At 38.3% G+C, this 19,047-nt stretch overlaps 1 protein-coding gene across 1 annotated transcript in view; it reads right to left on the bottom strand.

Annotated features, from left to right (window-relative positions):
- MSH3 (mutS homolog 3) overlaps nt 1-19,047 on the bottom strand; it is a 53,057-nt gene that overhangs the window by 16,516 nt on the left and 17,494 nt on the right. The window contains exons 9-15 of the mRNA XM_053409244.1: nt 12,335-12,447; nt 10,645-10,759; nt 8,935-9,019; nt 7,013-7,122; nt 2,045-2,177; nt 1,008-1,195; nt 37-205 (exon numbers count right to left, since the gene is read on the bottom strand). Coding sequence (XP_053265219.1) covers nt 37-205; nt 1,008-1,195; nt 2,045-2,177; nt 7,013-7,122; nt 8,935-9,019; nt 10,645-10,759; nt 12,335-12,447 — 913 coding nt within the window. The remainder of the gene's footprint in view (nt 1-36; nt 206-1,007; nt 1,196-2,044; nt 2,178-7,012; nt 7,123-8,934; nt 9,020-10,644; nt 10,760-12,334; nt 12,448-19,047) is intronic.

The following is a 19,047-nucleotide window of genomic DNA, read 5'->3' as shown; positions in this document are numbered from 1 at the left end:
CAACAAGAAAGAATATGAAGCAAATATTTAACTTACTGCTTGTCCTGACACTGTAACATAATCCTTAGAGGGACAATTTAGCGTTCTTCGTATATCCTGAAGGTGTAACTGGATCTGAGAGTGAACTTCCTGAATCTCATCCTTCCTCTTTCTTATTAAGGGAAATTCTTCAAGATCCTTGAACAGTTGGGTTTTGTCTCCACTTCTAAGTATACAGAATCCAACAGTTAAGATAGACACCCCCCAAAGTACACACATTCCTTAATACTAACAAAAAAGTACAGTAGTACATTCGTAACAATATGTTACCAAATATATGTAATACTAACACACACATTAGTAAAAAAACAAACTCCATTACCTTTCAGATTAAGAACAATATTTTAAGAGTATAAATAAACCAAACTAAAGAAATAAACAATTTTGTTTCACTTGCAGGGATTATAGTCAAAGTAACTTTATGACATTTCAAAGCAATGGTGTAAACTGGGATATATAGTGTTTGATGTACAGAATGTAATAATAAAAACAAACCAATTAGTATAACTATTGTTCCCTGCCCCAGGAACTTATGGTGAAGATTAAGAAATCTTATTAAGAAACACTCAAGGAAACTAGCTCCTCAAGGTTAAAAATGAATGGACAGCTTAGAAACTGAACAATCTTTCAGTCCAGTAGGATTTATTCTATATTCACTTTCCATACTAACTGCACACTGAGTGTCTATGCTAGGTGGCTACTGTCAAAACCAGTGGGCTCAAAGACCTTTGCCTGAGGGTACGGTAAATGATGGGGCAACAGGGTAGCAGTAGTGGTATCCAGGTAGCATGGCCAGGATTACAAGACCTTCTGTTAGAGCCATTTGTTAATATTACATAAGACTATTGTACCATGCTTATATAACAATTTAGGCTGCAATCCTAACCCTATTTACCTGGAAATAAGTCCAATTGAATTCAGTACAGCTTATTTTTGAGTAAACATGGAAAGACTGCACTGTTACTTACTTTGCTGCTGCTTCATTAAGCATGCTTATATACTTCTTTGTTGAACAAAGCAATTCTGGAATTTCCAAAAGACTCTTCTGTAATAAAGGTGCTTGAACCTGAGTACGTATAGCTGGAACCAGTGCTGTGATTGTTGTTTCCAACTGAGAGAGTGTGCTGACTACCAGATAGAACTCTTGAATGGAACACTGAAATTAGAAACAATTGTAACTTCAAGGCTAATGTTTTAAAAATTAATGTTCCTTAGTTTCCTCCCAATTTTGGACATTCATTTAAATATATGCACCCTGATTATATTTGCTGCTGGTATCACAATGCGAAGGGAACTTACATACATGGGATGCAGTCTAATTGTTGTCGTTTTAATAATGTATAAATTAGAATGTCAATAATATTTTAATTTATATTTTAATGCATAGCCTGAAACTGTAGGCCTACTACCCTACAGCATTATGAGGCAACTTGCTCAGCAAAGACTGAAGGAAATCCATATTTTGTATTAATCACAAATGAACAAAATACTTTTCTCAAGACACTGCTAATATTGAAACTGATTTAACCCTCCACTTAATGGTGAAATTCAAACATACTGCAACAGGGCGGGTGGGGGTTGGTTAATGAAAATCTTGGGTCAGTCAGCCCTATCAACCAATGAAGTGTGAATTGCCATGCAGTGTTTCAGGGCCATCTTGTCTGAATTAAATGAAAACAGATGTTGTGTACTCTTTCAGCCCAATGACTTGTTTGTAGCTTCTTCTTGTTTACTGGAAAAGGGAGGGTCTCAATAAAGGCTTTTTTTAAAAAAAATGTGGGTAGTATTATGCTTAGTAATCAGGTATTTTATTTCAGGTATATATTTGACCCTGGGACTAGATTTACAGTGTTAATTTTTCTACTAATGTAGGGTTAAATCATCTCCTTCCTTTCAATGTATGAATCTTAAACCTAAATTTCAAGGAAAAAATGCCAGTTTAAACCCATATTTTAATATAACAGAATATAGTATTAATCATTTGTAGCTCACTGATTTTTTTTACCTTTTTGTGATAAATACTACAGAGTCCTCGTTCAACATCTGGCATCTTACATAGAAGGTGCTTTATTTGGCCAAAGATACTCGATTCTGATAGGATGACCTCCGACACCGCATCAAGTCGAGAATTAATTTCACTGTTAAAAAAGGATTATTTTACTACAGATTGAATGTTCTCTACAATATAAGAATTTCAGGCTCTCTGTCTGGATCACCCCACTTAAGTGGGCTGTGTAGATAGAAGGCAAAGTTACATAAAGCAGCAAGTTTCTTAAAATATCTTCAACACCATCAGAAAACAGTTTACAATGAAAATATTTAACCCAGAATAACCTTTGTCTATTCTGTGGATTTATATTCCCCACTGGCCACAGCATAGACACTCTTTCTTAGTTAACTAGGGGTTGTACCACTGCTTGCTCTGCCTGCTAACACTCCTGCAATTCCCTCATTAAACCCCTAGAGCTTCCCCTTAACACAACATGCAGCTATTAAGCTTGCATTTCACTTTCCCAACTCCACTTCTGAAGCTGCTTCTCTCTTCTAGTCTGCAATTCCCCTTTGCAACCATTTCCATCTTCACCCCCATGTCCATGCCTCCTCCTCCTTTTGTGCACCCTCCCCTTGCGTGTGCGCACACACACGTAGCCTACTGCATCTTTCTCCTCCAGCACATTGCAACCATGAAGCATTGTTTTCACCTTCTGCCCAATTCTTAAGTGGCCATCCCTTCCTGTTCTTCAGATTCTTTCATGGCCCTGCTTTCATCTTTAACCCCAATCCCATACCTCCAACCTTCTCCTTTTTTGCAACCTCCCTTGCACACCCATTTGCACCTTCAGCCTCTTTTCTCAACTCTCCTTTGCACATAGAGCACCCCTATTTCCATGCAATGTCCTGTCTCCTATTCTGCAGCTCCCTTTGCATGCGCACACGCCATGATGATATAAGTTACTGTATCTTTAAGATGAATGGACTCTGAAGAGCAATCCTGCCAGTTTTCTTGTTTAGTTAGAGAACTTTTCGGTTGGTGAGTGTTATACTTTATTAACAAGCAAACACCCATATATGCACATCTTCTAAATTTCTACACTGAATCTAGAACATCATTTTGAAGACAACACATGATACCAGAAGTGAAACATACTGTAGGCACAGTATTATGGAGTATCTGAGGGCTCCACATCCTTTATTTCTCACACATGAAGCAGCTGGGGAATGGAAGAGGGTGAAGTTTAAAACAGTCTCTCCCCCCCCCCCCCCCGCTTGTTCTTCCCTTCAGGGATGTAGAGACACTCAAGAGTTTTTAAAAACAAACCAATTTTAACAAGAAGAAATAGCAGAGATGGGCACAATGCAGCAGCTAACACTTCCCCCCACTCCCTTATTGGGGTACTCAAACTTTGTTTTTAAACATTCATTTCCCCAACCTCCAGAGTCACCCCTGCTCGCTCCACTGAAAGCTCTGTCATGTTTAAAATTGCCACTTCCCCCTTCAGGTTTACTCCATGCCTGCTCTATTCAAAGCTCTGTTGTTGTTTAAAACTATGTACCATTTTCCTCTGTGTGTTTTCATCCCTGCTTTATCAAAACCTTTGCTGCTCTGTTTTCCTTTTTATCTCCCCCCCCCCCCAATTCAAATTTCTGGCACTCTTTTATGCCAGCACTTTCTCTCCTCTCAATTTTTCTCCCTTCTTGCTCCCATGTCAAGCTGATTATACTCATCTGTCTGGATAAACCAGCAATCAGGGGCTAGCTTAGTACCAGTCTAGAAATCAGAGAGCCAATTCAACATACAAGACACACACACACCTCTCTAAATTGAAGGATCTAGCATTACATTTATGGGTAGCATTCCACCTGAGCTGGCCTTTTCAAAAAACTATGACTGTTATGATTCAAATGGAGGACCATTCTCTGAGTCAAAAGGCTTCAGACATTCTCCCCCGCCTAGTTTTTGTATGGGTATTTAAAGGAGAACATAAATACATCTAAAAATACTAACTATATATCACATTGGGACTGGAAAAACATGTTTATGAACTCTATTTATGAATACATAATATACTAACATGAAGCAGTAAATGTAAACATACTACGACAGAGGAAAGATGAAACACTACCCTCAAAAGGTTAATCTGCACTTTAAATCATTTTCACATATGGCTATGCTACTATAGCTCTAGTAATCTAACACAAAAGAAGCATGCATAGACTTTGCCTGCTGTAATCCTCAATATTTAAAAACCGGGTCAAGAGAACATCATCCAATATCAAGTGACCTATTTTTTTCACCTCACTATGTTTTTTAAACACTTTCCCAAGAATAATAAAATTCCATAGAGGATTATGTATGGGATAAATATGCCACTGTAAAAGGGCCATTTAAAACATTTTTGCTTCTACTACAATCTGTTGTAAATACAGTACAACAAATATTATGAGAAACTAAATATTCAGATTGCATTATCTGAATTTTAGTTTGTTTTTATATCTGTACTAGGACTCGAATCATGTATATTGTCTACATTTTATACAAACACAAATTGCACTACAATATTATTTAGATTTACAGCAATTGAGATAGATGGGTCAAACTTTCTATATACTTTTAGCATAAAAGCTGCAACAGTCTTTTTTCTGTCTGGAAGCCCCTGAGTATAAACAACCATGTGGCTGGGGGACGGGGACAATATGGTCCGTGCCAAAAGTGTGAGAGAAAGTTAAACAAAAACCCATGCAAAAATACCCATCAAGTTTTGAGCCTGACAGACTCTTCAAGGAACTGCAGAACTATTACTAAGATGAAGTTTTCTTTTCTTCTCTCAACCTTCTAAGTAAAACATTAAAAACTTGAAACATCCTACATATCCCACAGTCCATTTCTAGCAACTTTAGAATGGCTCCTTTTGGGTTTTTTTGTGGTATAATGGCACAGCTCTCTTCATATTTGTGAAACAATAGTGAAAATATTCATGAATGCATCTAGAGGGATGACTAGATCTGCATACTACTATCTCCACATCTGTTAAATGGCAATCAAGGGCTTTTGTTTTGCACAAGTAAAATGCAACTTCAGCAACAATCACCTTGAAAAAGGAAACAAGCAAATTTGCACAAATGAAGAATTTAAATGTTTGCCAAATACAGGTAATCTTATGCAAGGGTTATGTTCCTGGCTATCAAATGTATAAGCAAAATTGTGTAAAGTACTAGGAAACCATTTTTTTTAATTGTTGCAATTACCAGTGAGGGATAAACGCAGCTCTTAGTCTTCCTCCTCTTTTTCCTCACTGGATGACACTTCAGGGGATGATATGAGGATAAGGGGGATTGACCGATAGTTCAAAGAGGTGCTGGGGGGGTCAAACTCTGAAATCAAATCATTTCTCTACAACTCGGAATATGTTTGCCCTTTCTCTGCCATATAAAACAGTTGCAGCTGTGTGTGGATAATCTTTAAGTGTCTAGCATAAGAGACAGGATCATTTTTCATACAAAGTTGTATTCATACCTCAATTGTAGTAGGAGAGGAGCCATTCTCCATAGCATTATGAAAAGCTATTTATGAGCAATTAGCCCAATATTGGGACATCAAGCTAGACCACTTCACACATGACTTCTATCTCTGATACAATGGTCCCTGTCTCACTCTCATGTCCCACTCCCATATTTTCCAAAATAAAGTTTTAGTTCCAAAGTATTTACTGGATGTTGATCCAATTCTAAGCAGAATTACTACTGGGTCTAAATTAGGCTTTAGTCATACACATTCCATCCTTAGGGAGAGATGAGCCATTGAGTAGAATGCATCCGTAATGAAAAGCTGCAATCATCATAAATAATTCTGATCTACAATTACAGCACATTTTGTTGCAACAACAGTCATTCATCATGATAAGTCAGGAGAGGAAGCTGCTGAATGCAAACTGATTAGGAAAAAAGATAAAGAGGCACATCAGCCAGTATCATAGTTTTCTCAACTTCCATTCATATATTACTGCAAAGAAAAAAACTGCTGACTGGTGAGGATTTTACATAAAATTCTAAATTCTGAAATTCAGTTAAATGACAATAAACAACTGCATGCTTCCAGCTAGCAGAATTTTGTCTCCTACCAGTGATCACTCCCCACTAGTACTATAACAGGGGAATGTCTCTCCCATTGTTTCCAACTGTTATCAAAGTGAACTGCCAAGGGCAGACACTGACTCTTCTATAATTGTCACAATCACTGCACAGCTGAAAATAGTTCCTAGGATGAACATGTAAGTAAGACACAGTAGTGAGTGATCCCCAATGGGCACAGCAGAAGTTAATTCTCAATAAATTTACACCATAAGAGTCTCTTATGGGATTCCCTGTAAGAAAGCAAAACAAAACCCAACTACGTTAGAAGTGAAGCATTTTATTTATTTCCTTATGTTTCTGTTCTGGCCTTCCTCCCAATGGAAGCATAGGGTGGCTAGCAATACAGAACATCACAATCAAAACAAATAAAATATTGTTAAAACACTGCATCAAATCTAAAAATGGAATCATAACAAAGCAGCAACTCTAAAATCAACAAAACTATCTGTTACATTCCAATGCCTAGCCAATGAAGAGTTTTTATTTTATACCTAAGTATGGCCAAAGTTGAGGACAACTATATATTATTCAAAAAGGAGTTCCATTAAACATAGCAAGTAATGCCAGCATGTTTAAAGGATGCAGAAACAGGCAAATGCATTTTTTGTAACTGCCAAAACCTAAAAAACACACTAAATTTTACATGGAGTATAAGAGCTGGAGTAGCAGAGCTGATCTGAAAGTTGGTAATTATTCCTCGAAGCTAGCAGTGTTTAATTTAGCCTAAGAAGAAAATTAGCTGCATAGACTCTCATCAAAGGAAAAACAAAAGAATTATACCTTTAAAATAATCAATATCCAGCTCAGCTATTGGGTAGCAAAGTTATTTGGTAATGAATACCTGGATTTCAAAAGAGGCTGTGTCACCCATTTCTTTAGTCTTCGTTGCCCAAATGAAGTTTTTGTATGATCCAAGACCCAAAACAGGCTGCCTTTTTTTTTCTTATCAGTCTGCAGTAATGACAGTGTTTTATTCAATCAATTAAAACACATTTGAAAGAAAATATGGGAAATCTGAACTTTAAGAATCTTAGTTCTTTAAACATATTCTGTTTTTCATCAACATAAAATAGAAGAAGTATGATAAAAATGCACAACAAAATAAGTTTACCTTTTTCCTCAGAAATTCACATTTCCTTGAATGTCTGTGGATCCCTTTTTTGAAAAGTGGTGTTACAGTGGCTACCACAATCCTCCCATAAAGAGGTCAATGTTAATAATATCTACACTTCTGAAAAGATTGTGCTCTTTGATAAATGACATTTGGTTCTAGTGGCCAATTACTTTGTCTTTTGTCTGTTTGTTCTACAACTTATTTCCACACATTATACATACTAATAACATCAATGCAGTGATTTAGATATGAATCTCTTGAACTTCTGGGGAAAAAACTTTACTTTTTCTTTTACTTTCTATAACTCCTTCAGTGATCTTTGTGACTAGATTCCTGCTTTTGGTGTAAATGTTTATTTATTTATATCTTTAGCCATTTTTTTATCTTCAGTAAATTCCTTCTCTCCTTGGCTTATTTTCCATGTACAGTTGTGTTCCAAGTGTTTGTGCCTTTTATGGGTAAGAGCTTCACTTTTAAAAAGGAAGTCTTATCTTCAGTATAGTCATACCTTGTGTTGCATTAGGTTCATGTTGCGTCTTTTCGGCTTGCGAACGCAGCAAACCCGGAAGTGTATACTTCGGGGTTTTGCCGCGTGCGCATGTGCAGAAGCATTCTGCACACTTCGCACATGCACAAAGGTGCTTTATTGCGCTCCGTGCTTGAGCCGAAGCGCCGCTCTAGTTGCGGACTTTTCGGGGTGCGAACGGTACCCTGGAATGGATCATGTCCGCAACTAGAGGTACCATTGTACTTATATCTGGCCTTTCATTCATCACATAATTAAAAATGACTAGACCAGGACCTGCTTAACTTCAACAAGCTGGCTGCATCATATGCCCTCAGAACATGCATGCCCTGCATCATGTTCTTCTTCTTTGATTGGTATTAAATTATGCTGGCATCCTTCTAGAGTTGTACATTATCTGATAAAAAGACAGGGTACAAATCAAAACAATGAATATAATGTCAGCTTGGTAAATGCATTACCCCAAAACTGCATTTACTAAAGTACTGTCAACATAGGCTCAGAGGGAAATCAGGAGACTAGCTGCTAAATTCTAACTCAGGGGTCCTCAAACTTTTTCAGCAGGGGGCCGGTCCACTGTCCTTCAGACCTTGTGGGGGGCCGGACTATATTTTGGAAAGGAAAGGGGGGGGGGAAAGAACGGCGGTGGAGGGATGATGAGCAGCACGCGAAAGGGCTCCTGAGGGGCTGGCAGCAACAAAGCCCAGCCCCCTTCCTCCTCTAGGCAGGGCGGGGAGAAGGCAGGAGGGAGGGAGGAGGAGCCATTACCACCATTGTGTCAGGGAAAGGGAAAGAACGCGCGCGCACTGGCAATCCACATGGCGATTCCCAGACCATCTGTGGGCTGAATTTAGAAGGCAATTGGGCCTGATCCGGCCCATGGACCTTAGTTTGCCGACCCATGTTCTAACTGCTGATTCTTCCCTGAATATATTCCTTCCGAGAAAAAAAACAGAATCATAGGTCTCCTGTTTCAACTTACTTCCATTGTTAGAGCCTAGCTGGGGAAAATCTGACTAAACACAGGAAGCTAGGGGAGAACTGGTGTATGAAGGACACATGCAATAATCCAAGACATGCTTCCCAAGCAAAGAAATGTGCAGGATGAAGCATACTTTCTTACCTGATTCTGTAAGATTTCAAGATTATTTACTGTAGACCCATTAAGTATCATATATTCAGCTTCACTTGATAACTTCTTAAAATTACTGAAAGTAAAAGCATTATTCCATAGTGATGACACAAAATAGTTGCTTATTAACCTTTAAAATAAAATCTTGGCTTTGTATATTGTTGGGGAAAGCACGTTAAGACATATGAAGGAGAAACAGCTTCTGGTAAACACATGTGAATCATTTTACTTCTGGGAAAAACTAATTTAAAATCAACTACCAATGTTAAAGTGAAAGCCTTTGCAGATGACTTGGTTTTAACAATGGAAGAACCATTAACTAGTGATAAAGAAGCACTAGAAGAAATAGAACAGTTCGGAAAAGTAGCAGGTTTCAAATTAAATAAAAAGAAAACTAAAATGTTAGTTAAAAGTATGAAACAAGATTTGGTGGCTATGCTGCAACGACAAACTGGTGTAGAAGTAGTAAAAAAAAAAAGTGAAATATTTGGTAATTTGGCTAACCCCCAAAGAATATAAATTTATTTCAAGATAATTAGACACCGATGTGGAATGGAATTAAGAGAGATTTGGAAGTGTGGGGACGGATGCAACTTTCTCTATAGGATAGGATGTCAGTCATTAAAATGAATGTGCTACCAAAACTGTTATTTTTGTTCCAATCAATTCCGATAATCAAAGGGGCAGCTATATTTAAGGAGTGGCAGAAAATAATTTCAAGATATATCTGGCAGGGGAAGAAACCAAGAATTAAATTTAAATTGTTAACTGATATTAGAGAAAGAGGGGGCTTCGCCTTGCCAGACCTGAAGTTATACTATGAACCATCCTGCCTTTGTTGGTTGAAGGAATGGATATTGTTAGACAATACAGATTTGTTGGACTTAAAATGATTTGATAATAGGTTTCGTTGGCACGTATATTTATGGCACGACATAACAAAAGTGCATAAAGGATTTGGAAACCACATATTCCGAAGAGCTCTATATGAAATTTGGGATAGGTATAAAAACCTATTAGAACGTAAAACACCATGGTGGTTTTCACCTTTGGAAGCAATGAGTGTAAAAAAGATAAATATGAGTAAAAATTGGGGCACATATGAAAAGTTAGTAAGTGAAGAATGAAATAATTGGAAAATTAAACCTTATGAAGAGGTAAAAGAGGCACTTTTATCATCTGTCGTGGGAATGTAAGAAAGTGAAAGGCTTCTGGGAAATGATTTATAATGAGATGGAAAAGATGTTGAAATATACATTTATTAAAAAAACCAGAAGCATTTTTACTTGGTATTGTAGGCACTGACATTAAAAGACAAGATAAAAAACTGTTTTTATATACAATTGCAGCAAGAGTATTATTGGCACAGAAGTGGTGATTTGATAGAATAAGGATTTGCTTAAAAATTCTTCTCATAGCAGTTCTGCATTTAGTATTATAGTAGTTCAACTAGGCAGTATAATAACCAGGTAAGTAATTTTAAAAACCCCTACAAGCATATACTTTTACATTTCTAAAGTTTTCCCACTTTTGTTAGCTTTAAATGCCTCATTTATAAAACATTATAGAACTTGTTTACAAGTGGGATATCACAAAAAGTAAACTTATTTTATGAAAGGAAATTGGCCAGAGGATTCAAAATAATATCCCTACAGTATTCTTTCTTCAGGATTGTGATTTTCTCAAATTAAAAGTACTTACCTTGGGTTGTAGAGTATCTTTTCTAAATTAAATTCTTTAAGATACATGATTACAGCAGCCAGGGAGCATAGCACTGACTTATCCAAGTTTAAAACCACTGACAATGCTTGGGAACCTTAAAAATACAATTGTAATTTGTGTAGTTGTATTACAACCAGCTTTTATTACAGCAACATATAAAATCCAGTGTGTAGGAGCTCCTATTCTGCACTATATTTTAGCTCTCGCTCCAAATTGGCATCCTAATCACTACTACAACAAATATTTCTTTTGCCTACCTCATACTTATGGACAGTGCAGCAAGGATATCTCCTTCAGCGAGTTATTTGTGGTATTTTTACAATCTACACATTTAATGCCTTGTATTTGTTTGTGCATCTTGGGACAGGGAAAAACTGATGCCTTACTGGGCAAGAAGAGTTATCAAGTTCTGCATGATATATTGGATTCAGGCAAGGGAAGAAGCTTTGCTGCACGGGAAATAGTGGCTGTGCATTCCAGAGCTGGAGAGGAGGAGAAAGAGGAAAAGCAGTAGCATTGCTACTGAGGAAAGGAAAGCCTTCCTGGTATTTGCTTCCTTCAAATTCTTCAGCATATACTTTTGTATTACCATAAACGGATACAAACACATGGGCAGGATCTTATGCCACTTACCTACAAGGTTCTGTATACTATGTAATAGGGGCTTATGTTACCATTGCAATGACGCAAACTAGCTAGAAAAAGAACCATATTTTTCACAGCAACAATTTATTACTGGGAAAATGAGAATCCAAAAAATGTTGGGTGATATCCAATGTTACTGAGTATGACCTGGTTAGGACACACTGCAAGTATATTATATCATTTATATTATTAACATTATCATCATCCCATATATAATATCAAAACCTTTCTTAACAGAAACAAGTTAACTAAGCATTTGTTACATGAAAAACTGGTTGCATAGAAACAGCCTAAGACTGAAAACCTATACAAAATTACTTAGAAGCAAGTACCAATGAACTCTGAATAGCTTACTTAAGAACAGACATGTATAGGATTGCATTGCAAGAAATTAATTAGGGAACTAATTTCATCAAATCTCCTCTGAGACAAATACTCTGAGGCACTGTCAAGATTCCTTGAGTGGCTCCCTTTCCAAAATCAAACCAGGCCCAACTTGCTGCTCAACTGACTAGTAAAGAGTTTAGTTCTTGAATTATTTTTGGAGTTTTTATTTGAATAATCTGTAATTTAAAATTAACGTTTACTGGTTATCAAGAAATACATATGGATGGAATGACCTCTGATTCTTAAATACTGCTTACGATATATATACTACCTCCGAGGCAGCAGTGGGCGCCAGGCAGCTTCCTCCCAACGCGGAGACCGCCGCCCACTGCTGCTTTGGAGGCTGCCAAAGCTGCCACTGCAGCAGTGGGCACCGTGCCGGGCGGCTTCCTCCTGCCCAGCGTATAAGACTGGGCTTATAAGACGAAACCTTATATGCCCAGTCGCCTAATACGCTGGAATCTACAGTATATCAAAACCTCTATATATTAACAAGCACAATTTCAGAATATTAAAATCTATTTGTAAATTAAGGAAAATATGACACCATGAAGTAACTTTTACAAAATAATAAAATCCTATTTAATACAAATGCAAACTATTCAGACAAATTTCAATGAGTTTCTGAATCAGTTACCTTTACTATCAAGTACTCGGTCTCCATAGAAGTTTGTAATCAGTTGGAAAGCATTGCTGTACTCAAAATGCTTGTTTTCCATCCTCTCTACCCGAATTCTGTCATCCTGTATGCTGGAAATAGAAAGTGTGTTTAATCTTGCTGTACTCTTACAAAAATAACTGAAAGAAAACTCACAATATCAGAAAATCTATTTGTCTTGTTTGCAAACACATCAAGACGCAGGACTATTTCATTAAGCGAAACTTTGAAAATAAATTTGATTTTTAAAGTGTGCCCTTTTCTCATTGCACAGGTTGATCAAATCACTTTGTAACTCAACAAATTAGATTTTAGAGTGGTTTCAAAGCTCTGTCTTCCCATTTCAGTTGCTACTGCATTTTCCTTAGCTAAGCCCTGAAGCATTAATAAATCCAGAAGAATGGCATTAATTGTGCCCTTTATTTAGTTAGTTGGATTGATAACCTGTATTTTTCTAGGTTCAGGACAGGTTTAACATTTTGCTACCTAATTCATTCTCACAGAATTGTGATGAAAGTCCCATGTTTAATTTATAAAATAAATGGTGCCAAGACACATTCTTGCCTTCTGGCCAGCACTGATTCTAATTCTACATTTTTAGGGAGTTGGGTGTGTTCACACAGTTGAAGGGTGAGGAGTTTTCCCATACTAAGCAGCATGTGCACACGCGCACACACAAATACACAGTTTTGCCAGTAAGTGCCAAAAATCCAATTAAAACATGGTAAGGGAATTCAGGGACATAAAAAGTAAAGGTAAAGGTACCCCTGCCCGTACGGGCCAGTCTTGACAGACTCTAGGGTTGTGTGCCCATTTCACTCTAGAGGCCGGGGGCCAGCGCTGTCCAGAGACACTTCCGGGTCACGTGGCCAGCATGACATCGCCGCTCTGGCGAGCCAGAGCCGCACACGGAAACGCCGTTTACCTTCCCGCTAGTAAGCGGTCCCTATTTATCTACTTGCACCCGGGAGTGCTTTCAAACTGCTAGGTTGGCAGGCGCTGGGACCGAACAACGGGAGCGCACCCCGCCACAGGGATTCGAACCGCCGACCTTTCGATCGGCAAGCCCTAGGCACTGAGGCTTTTACCCACAGCGCCACCCGCGTCCCTATTCAGGGACATACAACATCTGAAACATGTGTGTTCCTGGAGTTCTAAATACTGTTCCAGCTAGAACACAGGAGCTATGCATAAACCTAGCTGAAGGACTAATTAGCAACCAGGGCTATCTTGGAGCGTTTGTGGCTCTGAAATTCAGCTCCTCTGCCCTGCCATAAAAGAACTGCCCCTTTTAAAAAACAAGTATGCAGTTTATAACACTGAAGTCATGTGATCCTTGAAGGACCTCACCTTAGCTATGGCCTCCTACTTGCTGACCAGAAGGGTGACTTAGGAATGTGTCTAGTGTTTAGACTGAGGATGCTGTAAATATTTATGTCCCTCTCCCATACAGCAAACCAAATACTGGTGCTATCCATACAAAAAAAAAAAAAAAAGAGGGGAGAAAGCAAGAGATTACTCTTTCTCATTATGAGAGATCCCAGTACATTCTCTCTTTTATTCTATTTATGATCTTCTAGAGACAGTGAGCCCACAGCTAGTAGTCAAAACTATGCCATACACTCATGAGAAGGGGGTATCAACAAACTCAAGGTAGCCCCAAAGTGCGCAGGAGTGCTCAGGGGGCACAGGATGCTGACTGACTGTTGGAAAGAAGGAACACCATGGGGAGGGGAAATGAAATGGCTAGAACCCTGAACAGAAATGCTTCACACTACAAAATTTTGCTTCGAGGCCCTACTTGTATACACTAGTAGTGATCTCAATTTACCACACACGAATGCACACAAGAGGGAGGTATCAGCAAGCTCAAGGGAACATGAAGGTTTGCAAAAATTAAAAAACAACAACTGTGGATTTGCTTCCACTTTAAGTCCAACTTTGCAAAGGAATAATACAACAGTACAATAGAGTAATATGCTATTCCTACTTTGCAGATGAGGAACTCAAGGAAGGACTACTCTAATCAATCAGACTGATAATTTTCTTCTAAACTTCTAGATTGTTAATTTGATAACAGATTGGTCCTAACTCTGTAAAACTGCAAGTAGAGAGATGCAAATATGTGGTTAAACAGTTGGACAATACACATGATGGCAATCTGCATAGCACATACGACCTTTGTGCAGCCAGCGACTGCTTAGCAACAAATGAAAGTGAATAATGGACTGAACAAGCAACACAACTAGAGTCTGTAGCAGCCCATTAATCAGAAGCACCACCATCCTTCATTATCATCATGAACCTTCTCCAAAACACCCAGATACATAATAAGTAACTGTACCATTAACACCTTCAAAAATTCATGGAACGCAATGGGCTAGCTAACCTTACTTAAACAACTGCCATGGCATTGTTTAAAACTCAAATTTTACTTTTATGAATATGAAAATGGCAACTTCACTCTAGCTTTATCACACCTTATTTCTGCCTGATGTAACAACATCATGTCCTGGACATGAACTTGCACCATGAATCAACTGGTAACATGTTTTAAAAGCACTACACTAGCAATGTAGCCACTCCCCATTCTGCATAGGAAAAACCCATATGTGTGAACTTTCAAATATGCAGCCAGAGTAGGATGTGCAATGTAACCCAAAAGTTTACATTGTCAGTTTGCAACACACAAGAGTTTTAATTAGTTATCAAAAAAAACAAAAACAAAAAAACACCTTACAGTGAGTTTTGTGGTTTCCTCAACAGAAGGTACTGGACAGCAAGCAACAGACAGCTGGCTTTGCAATTACTCTAATTAATGCTTTCTTTGATAAGCTGGTGTGGATTTAAGTCATTAGGGTAAGGGAAATGCCCTGCTCTGTTTTTCAATTAATTATGTTAAGCTTTCCTGGCAGATTTATGAAAATGCTATATGTGTCTTACATTTTCTTTATCAGAAGTCATAGAAATCATATTCTTCAATTATTCTGTTTATCTAAAGAAACATTGTGCGAGAGTAAAAATGAGATTTATGTGTGCAATAAAATTATCTTTATGTACTGCAAGGTGGTTTTGTTTACATGTTTCATGTCACTCTAAACAATGCTTTTAAAAATGAAAATTTAAATCTAGCTTGTCATTCATATACAGTGGTACCTCGGGTTACATACGCTTCAGGTTACAGACGCTTCAGGTCACAGACTCCTCTAACCCAGAAATAGTACCTTGGGTTAAGAACTTTGCTTCAGGATAAGAACAGAAATTGTGCTCTGGCAGCGCGGCGGCAGCGGAAGGCGCCATTAGCTAAAGTGGTCTTCAGGTTAAGAACAGTTTCAGGTTAAGAACGGACCTCCAGAATGAATTAAGTTCTTAACCCGAGGTATCACTGTAGAAACATAGAATTGTAGAGTTGCCAGGGACCCCAAGGATCATCTTGTAAACCCCCTGCAATGCAAGAATCTCAACTAGATCATACATGACAGATGGCCATCCAGCCTCTGATTTAAATACTCCAAAGAAGGAGAGTCAGCAACCTCCTGAGGGAGTCAGACTACTAATATACTTCCAAATCTTAACAAAACTACTATCTACAGGTGTTCTCTACAAGTGGAAAAATAAAACAAACCTAACTAATCAAACTAAATCTTACCCAGATTCTAAAAACTTGTACATCTCAACGAAACTATATGGCCAATGCAATGAACCACTATTATCCCTTCTACTATCAACTCCTTTAAAATCTTAAACCACATAAAAATTTAGTGTAAGGTTCAACTAAAACTTGAACTAGAGAGCTCCTCCTTGGTCTCCTATTGCCCTTGATGGCAAACAATGGAGATTAAGAGTGTAGGAAGAAAATACAAATGTTGCCTTCCTATATAATAATTTATTATTACATAGCCTGCAGAATGGTTCCACCCCTAAACAGTCTATTGGTTCTTCCTGGACAGACCATAAATGCTCCTAGCTTGCAGTAAGTATTTGCATGCGCAACAAGGCAACTCTCACCTTGGTTCTGTCACTCCCTAACTTTGCTTCTTTGACTGTCATGATGTCTATTCCTCCTGTTTCTCTGCCCACCTTAGCCTACTAAGAATGTCTGCTGGCTCAGATCTTGGCCTGCAATAACTCTGACTCTGCAACAACTCTCCTTTGAATCTGCCCCACTTCTTCATCTAAACATGATTGCAATCTAATTGGGACCATGCATGGCTGTCTGCTGACCAACACTGACAGTTAGCACAAGAATGTTTTTAAGTGAAGATGATATAAAAGTGTCTTATGAATGCTATACTGCATCATATTCAATGGAGAAACACTATCTCTTACTTAACATATTTACTGTGTGCCTACCTGCTTCAGAAGTAGTTCTGAAACCATTTCAGTCCCAGCTACTACATTCATATATGGAGGTTTCATTAAAATATTTTTGTGAGGACTTAAGACCATAAACAAAAGTTATTAGATGTCAGTATTGCTTTTTGTTTTCTAGACCACCCCGCCCCCCGGTAATAATGGTTTGAAACAGAAGTAGAGGTAAATGATGTTTCAATGAAATCAAAGTCAGCTAAAAAAATTTTTAAAGCTCATCTCTATTCATTTTTTTCAGTTTTCTGCGAAGCCAAATAGCAGATAATACTTTCCATTATTGTTTTATAGTCATACATGCATAACCATCAATTCTGAATCTGGAAGCAAGTTCAGCATCATGGGCTCCTCTAAGCAGCTCTTTCAATGCCAGTATCAGCAACTCTGAAGCCTAATTAGTCACAGCTAGTGAAGTGCCAGCAGTTGCATATGTTCAGATGAGGCCAGGGCAGGGATATAGGAAGCACATGTTTGCATTGTCAGTGGAATGTAATAGGGAATGAGAAAGAAAGAAACAGAAGCGTCCAGCAGTTACAGCAATATTTCCACTGCTAGTATTCTTAAAGGGTGGGGAAAACACTGCATGAGAAATATCCAGTCCAGCACACATATATTGTCTAACCACATTGTATGATAGGCCAGATGAATGCAAATAGCCCTAATAAATTTGGATAGGGCATACTCCAGTCAAACAAAGCACACATTAAGATGTCTGCAAAATGCACCAAGAGTGAACCACGAAATTAGTCGGTCACAGCAATTTCTCTCCTTGTGCACAGTCTGCATATATATTACACTTTACAAAAGGTCCAGGAAATTAGGCCCACCAGGCCTTCCCACTGGGCATGTAAGGCCATTTAAGCCAAGTCCACCTATCTTACACCTTATATCATATATAGTATCAGGTATGGGGCAGGTAAAAACTTGGCTCAGCCAAAAGGGTTTTTCTCTGGCACTGCTGATTAGCGGTGCCTGCAAAACCCTATGGCAACATAACATTTTGCAAGGGGCTATGATGATCAGCTAGTTGTTGTGTCTTGCAGAGCACTTTGCAAGGGGCATCTGGAGAACCATGCAAGCAAAAAAGATCACCCAATGTCACTGTCAAACTTGACCCACAAGGGGTGGGGAAATAAAAATCTGGCCTGCCAGCCAGATGCATTCTCCACCCTACTTTACCACGTATTTAAATTGCTATAGCTTGTTAAATAACTCCCTCTGGTAGGAGGCCAAACCTTTCCAGTCCTCTAGAAAATTAAAAGTTAAATTCACATCAATTAAGACTACAAATCTGGATTTTAGGTATTTAAATAACTGATCAGATTCTTCTTTTATTAAGGAGCTTTTCTTTAAGTCACCTCATTTCCGATATTAAGGGTTAGAAGAATTACTGTGTACACACTGCTAATAAGTTATTTTAGTGAATTCTGAAAAATGGATCAAGGGGTGCTTGACAGTCACAGACAAAACACAGGCATGACAGTAATGGTCCACCTTCAGTATATGTCTGTGTACCCATGCTGGGAAACTGGGATACAGCTTCATCACAAGTGGAAAGAGTGCTTTTGCACTGATGTCCTCCTTGAACTTTTTCATAGTCATCTGTTTGATCACTATGAGAAAAGGATGCTGGGATAAATGGGCCATCAGTCACATCCAGTAGGGCTCTTATATTCTTAACAATTGGGCTTGATAAATGCATAAACCTGTCCAGCCATGATTAGGTGATTGCTTGGGCAAAATTTAATTCAAACAGAAAATATTCTTATAGTCATTCCTGTTCAAGAGCATCTAATAACCAGTCTCGGAGGGCAGGTTCAGTTCTGGACTTGAAGATACACCTTAGGCAGGTGCCTTAACATGAAGTTCAGTTGCTCATCACACAGGGCAGCCACACACAAATTGAAAGTTTGCTAGTTTGAGCCATGTTATCTCCTGACACAGGTAGAACAGAGATATCCAACTGCCAGTAATACACTCGTATATCCTTATCTCGGCAATTAGGATATTGCATTGTGAGGCCATTAACAGATAATTCCTCCTTTCCATTTCTGTATTAGTGACTTTTCAAGGCACTGGTAAACAGAAGTGGAGGACTGCTGCAGATTTTGTCACTGCAAGTCTACTATTATTTTTTAAAAACTGGGAAATCGCAAATAAAGATTCCTGAAGGGGGGGAAAAGACAACTACAACAAGAGTTACTTTGTGCCTTGTACTCACTCCCTTTCTCATTATAGTGGTACCTTGGGTTAAGTACTTAATTCGTTCCAGAGGTCCGTACTTAACCTAAAACTGTTCTTAACCTGAAGCACCACTTTAGCTA

This window comes from Podarcis raffonei, chromosome 11 (assembly GCF_027172205.1).
Source record: "Podarcis raffonei isolate rPodRaf1 chromosome 11, rPodRaf1.pri, whole genome shotgun sequence".
Classification (NCBI taxonomy): Eukaryota; Metazoa; Chordata; class Lepidosauria; order Squamata; family Lacertidae; genus Podarcis; species Podarcis raffonei.
This window is presented reverse-complemented; position numbering and strand designations above follow the sequence as displayed.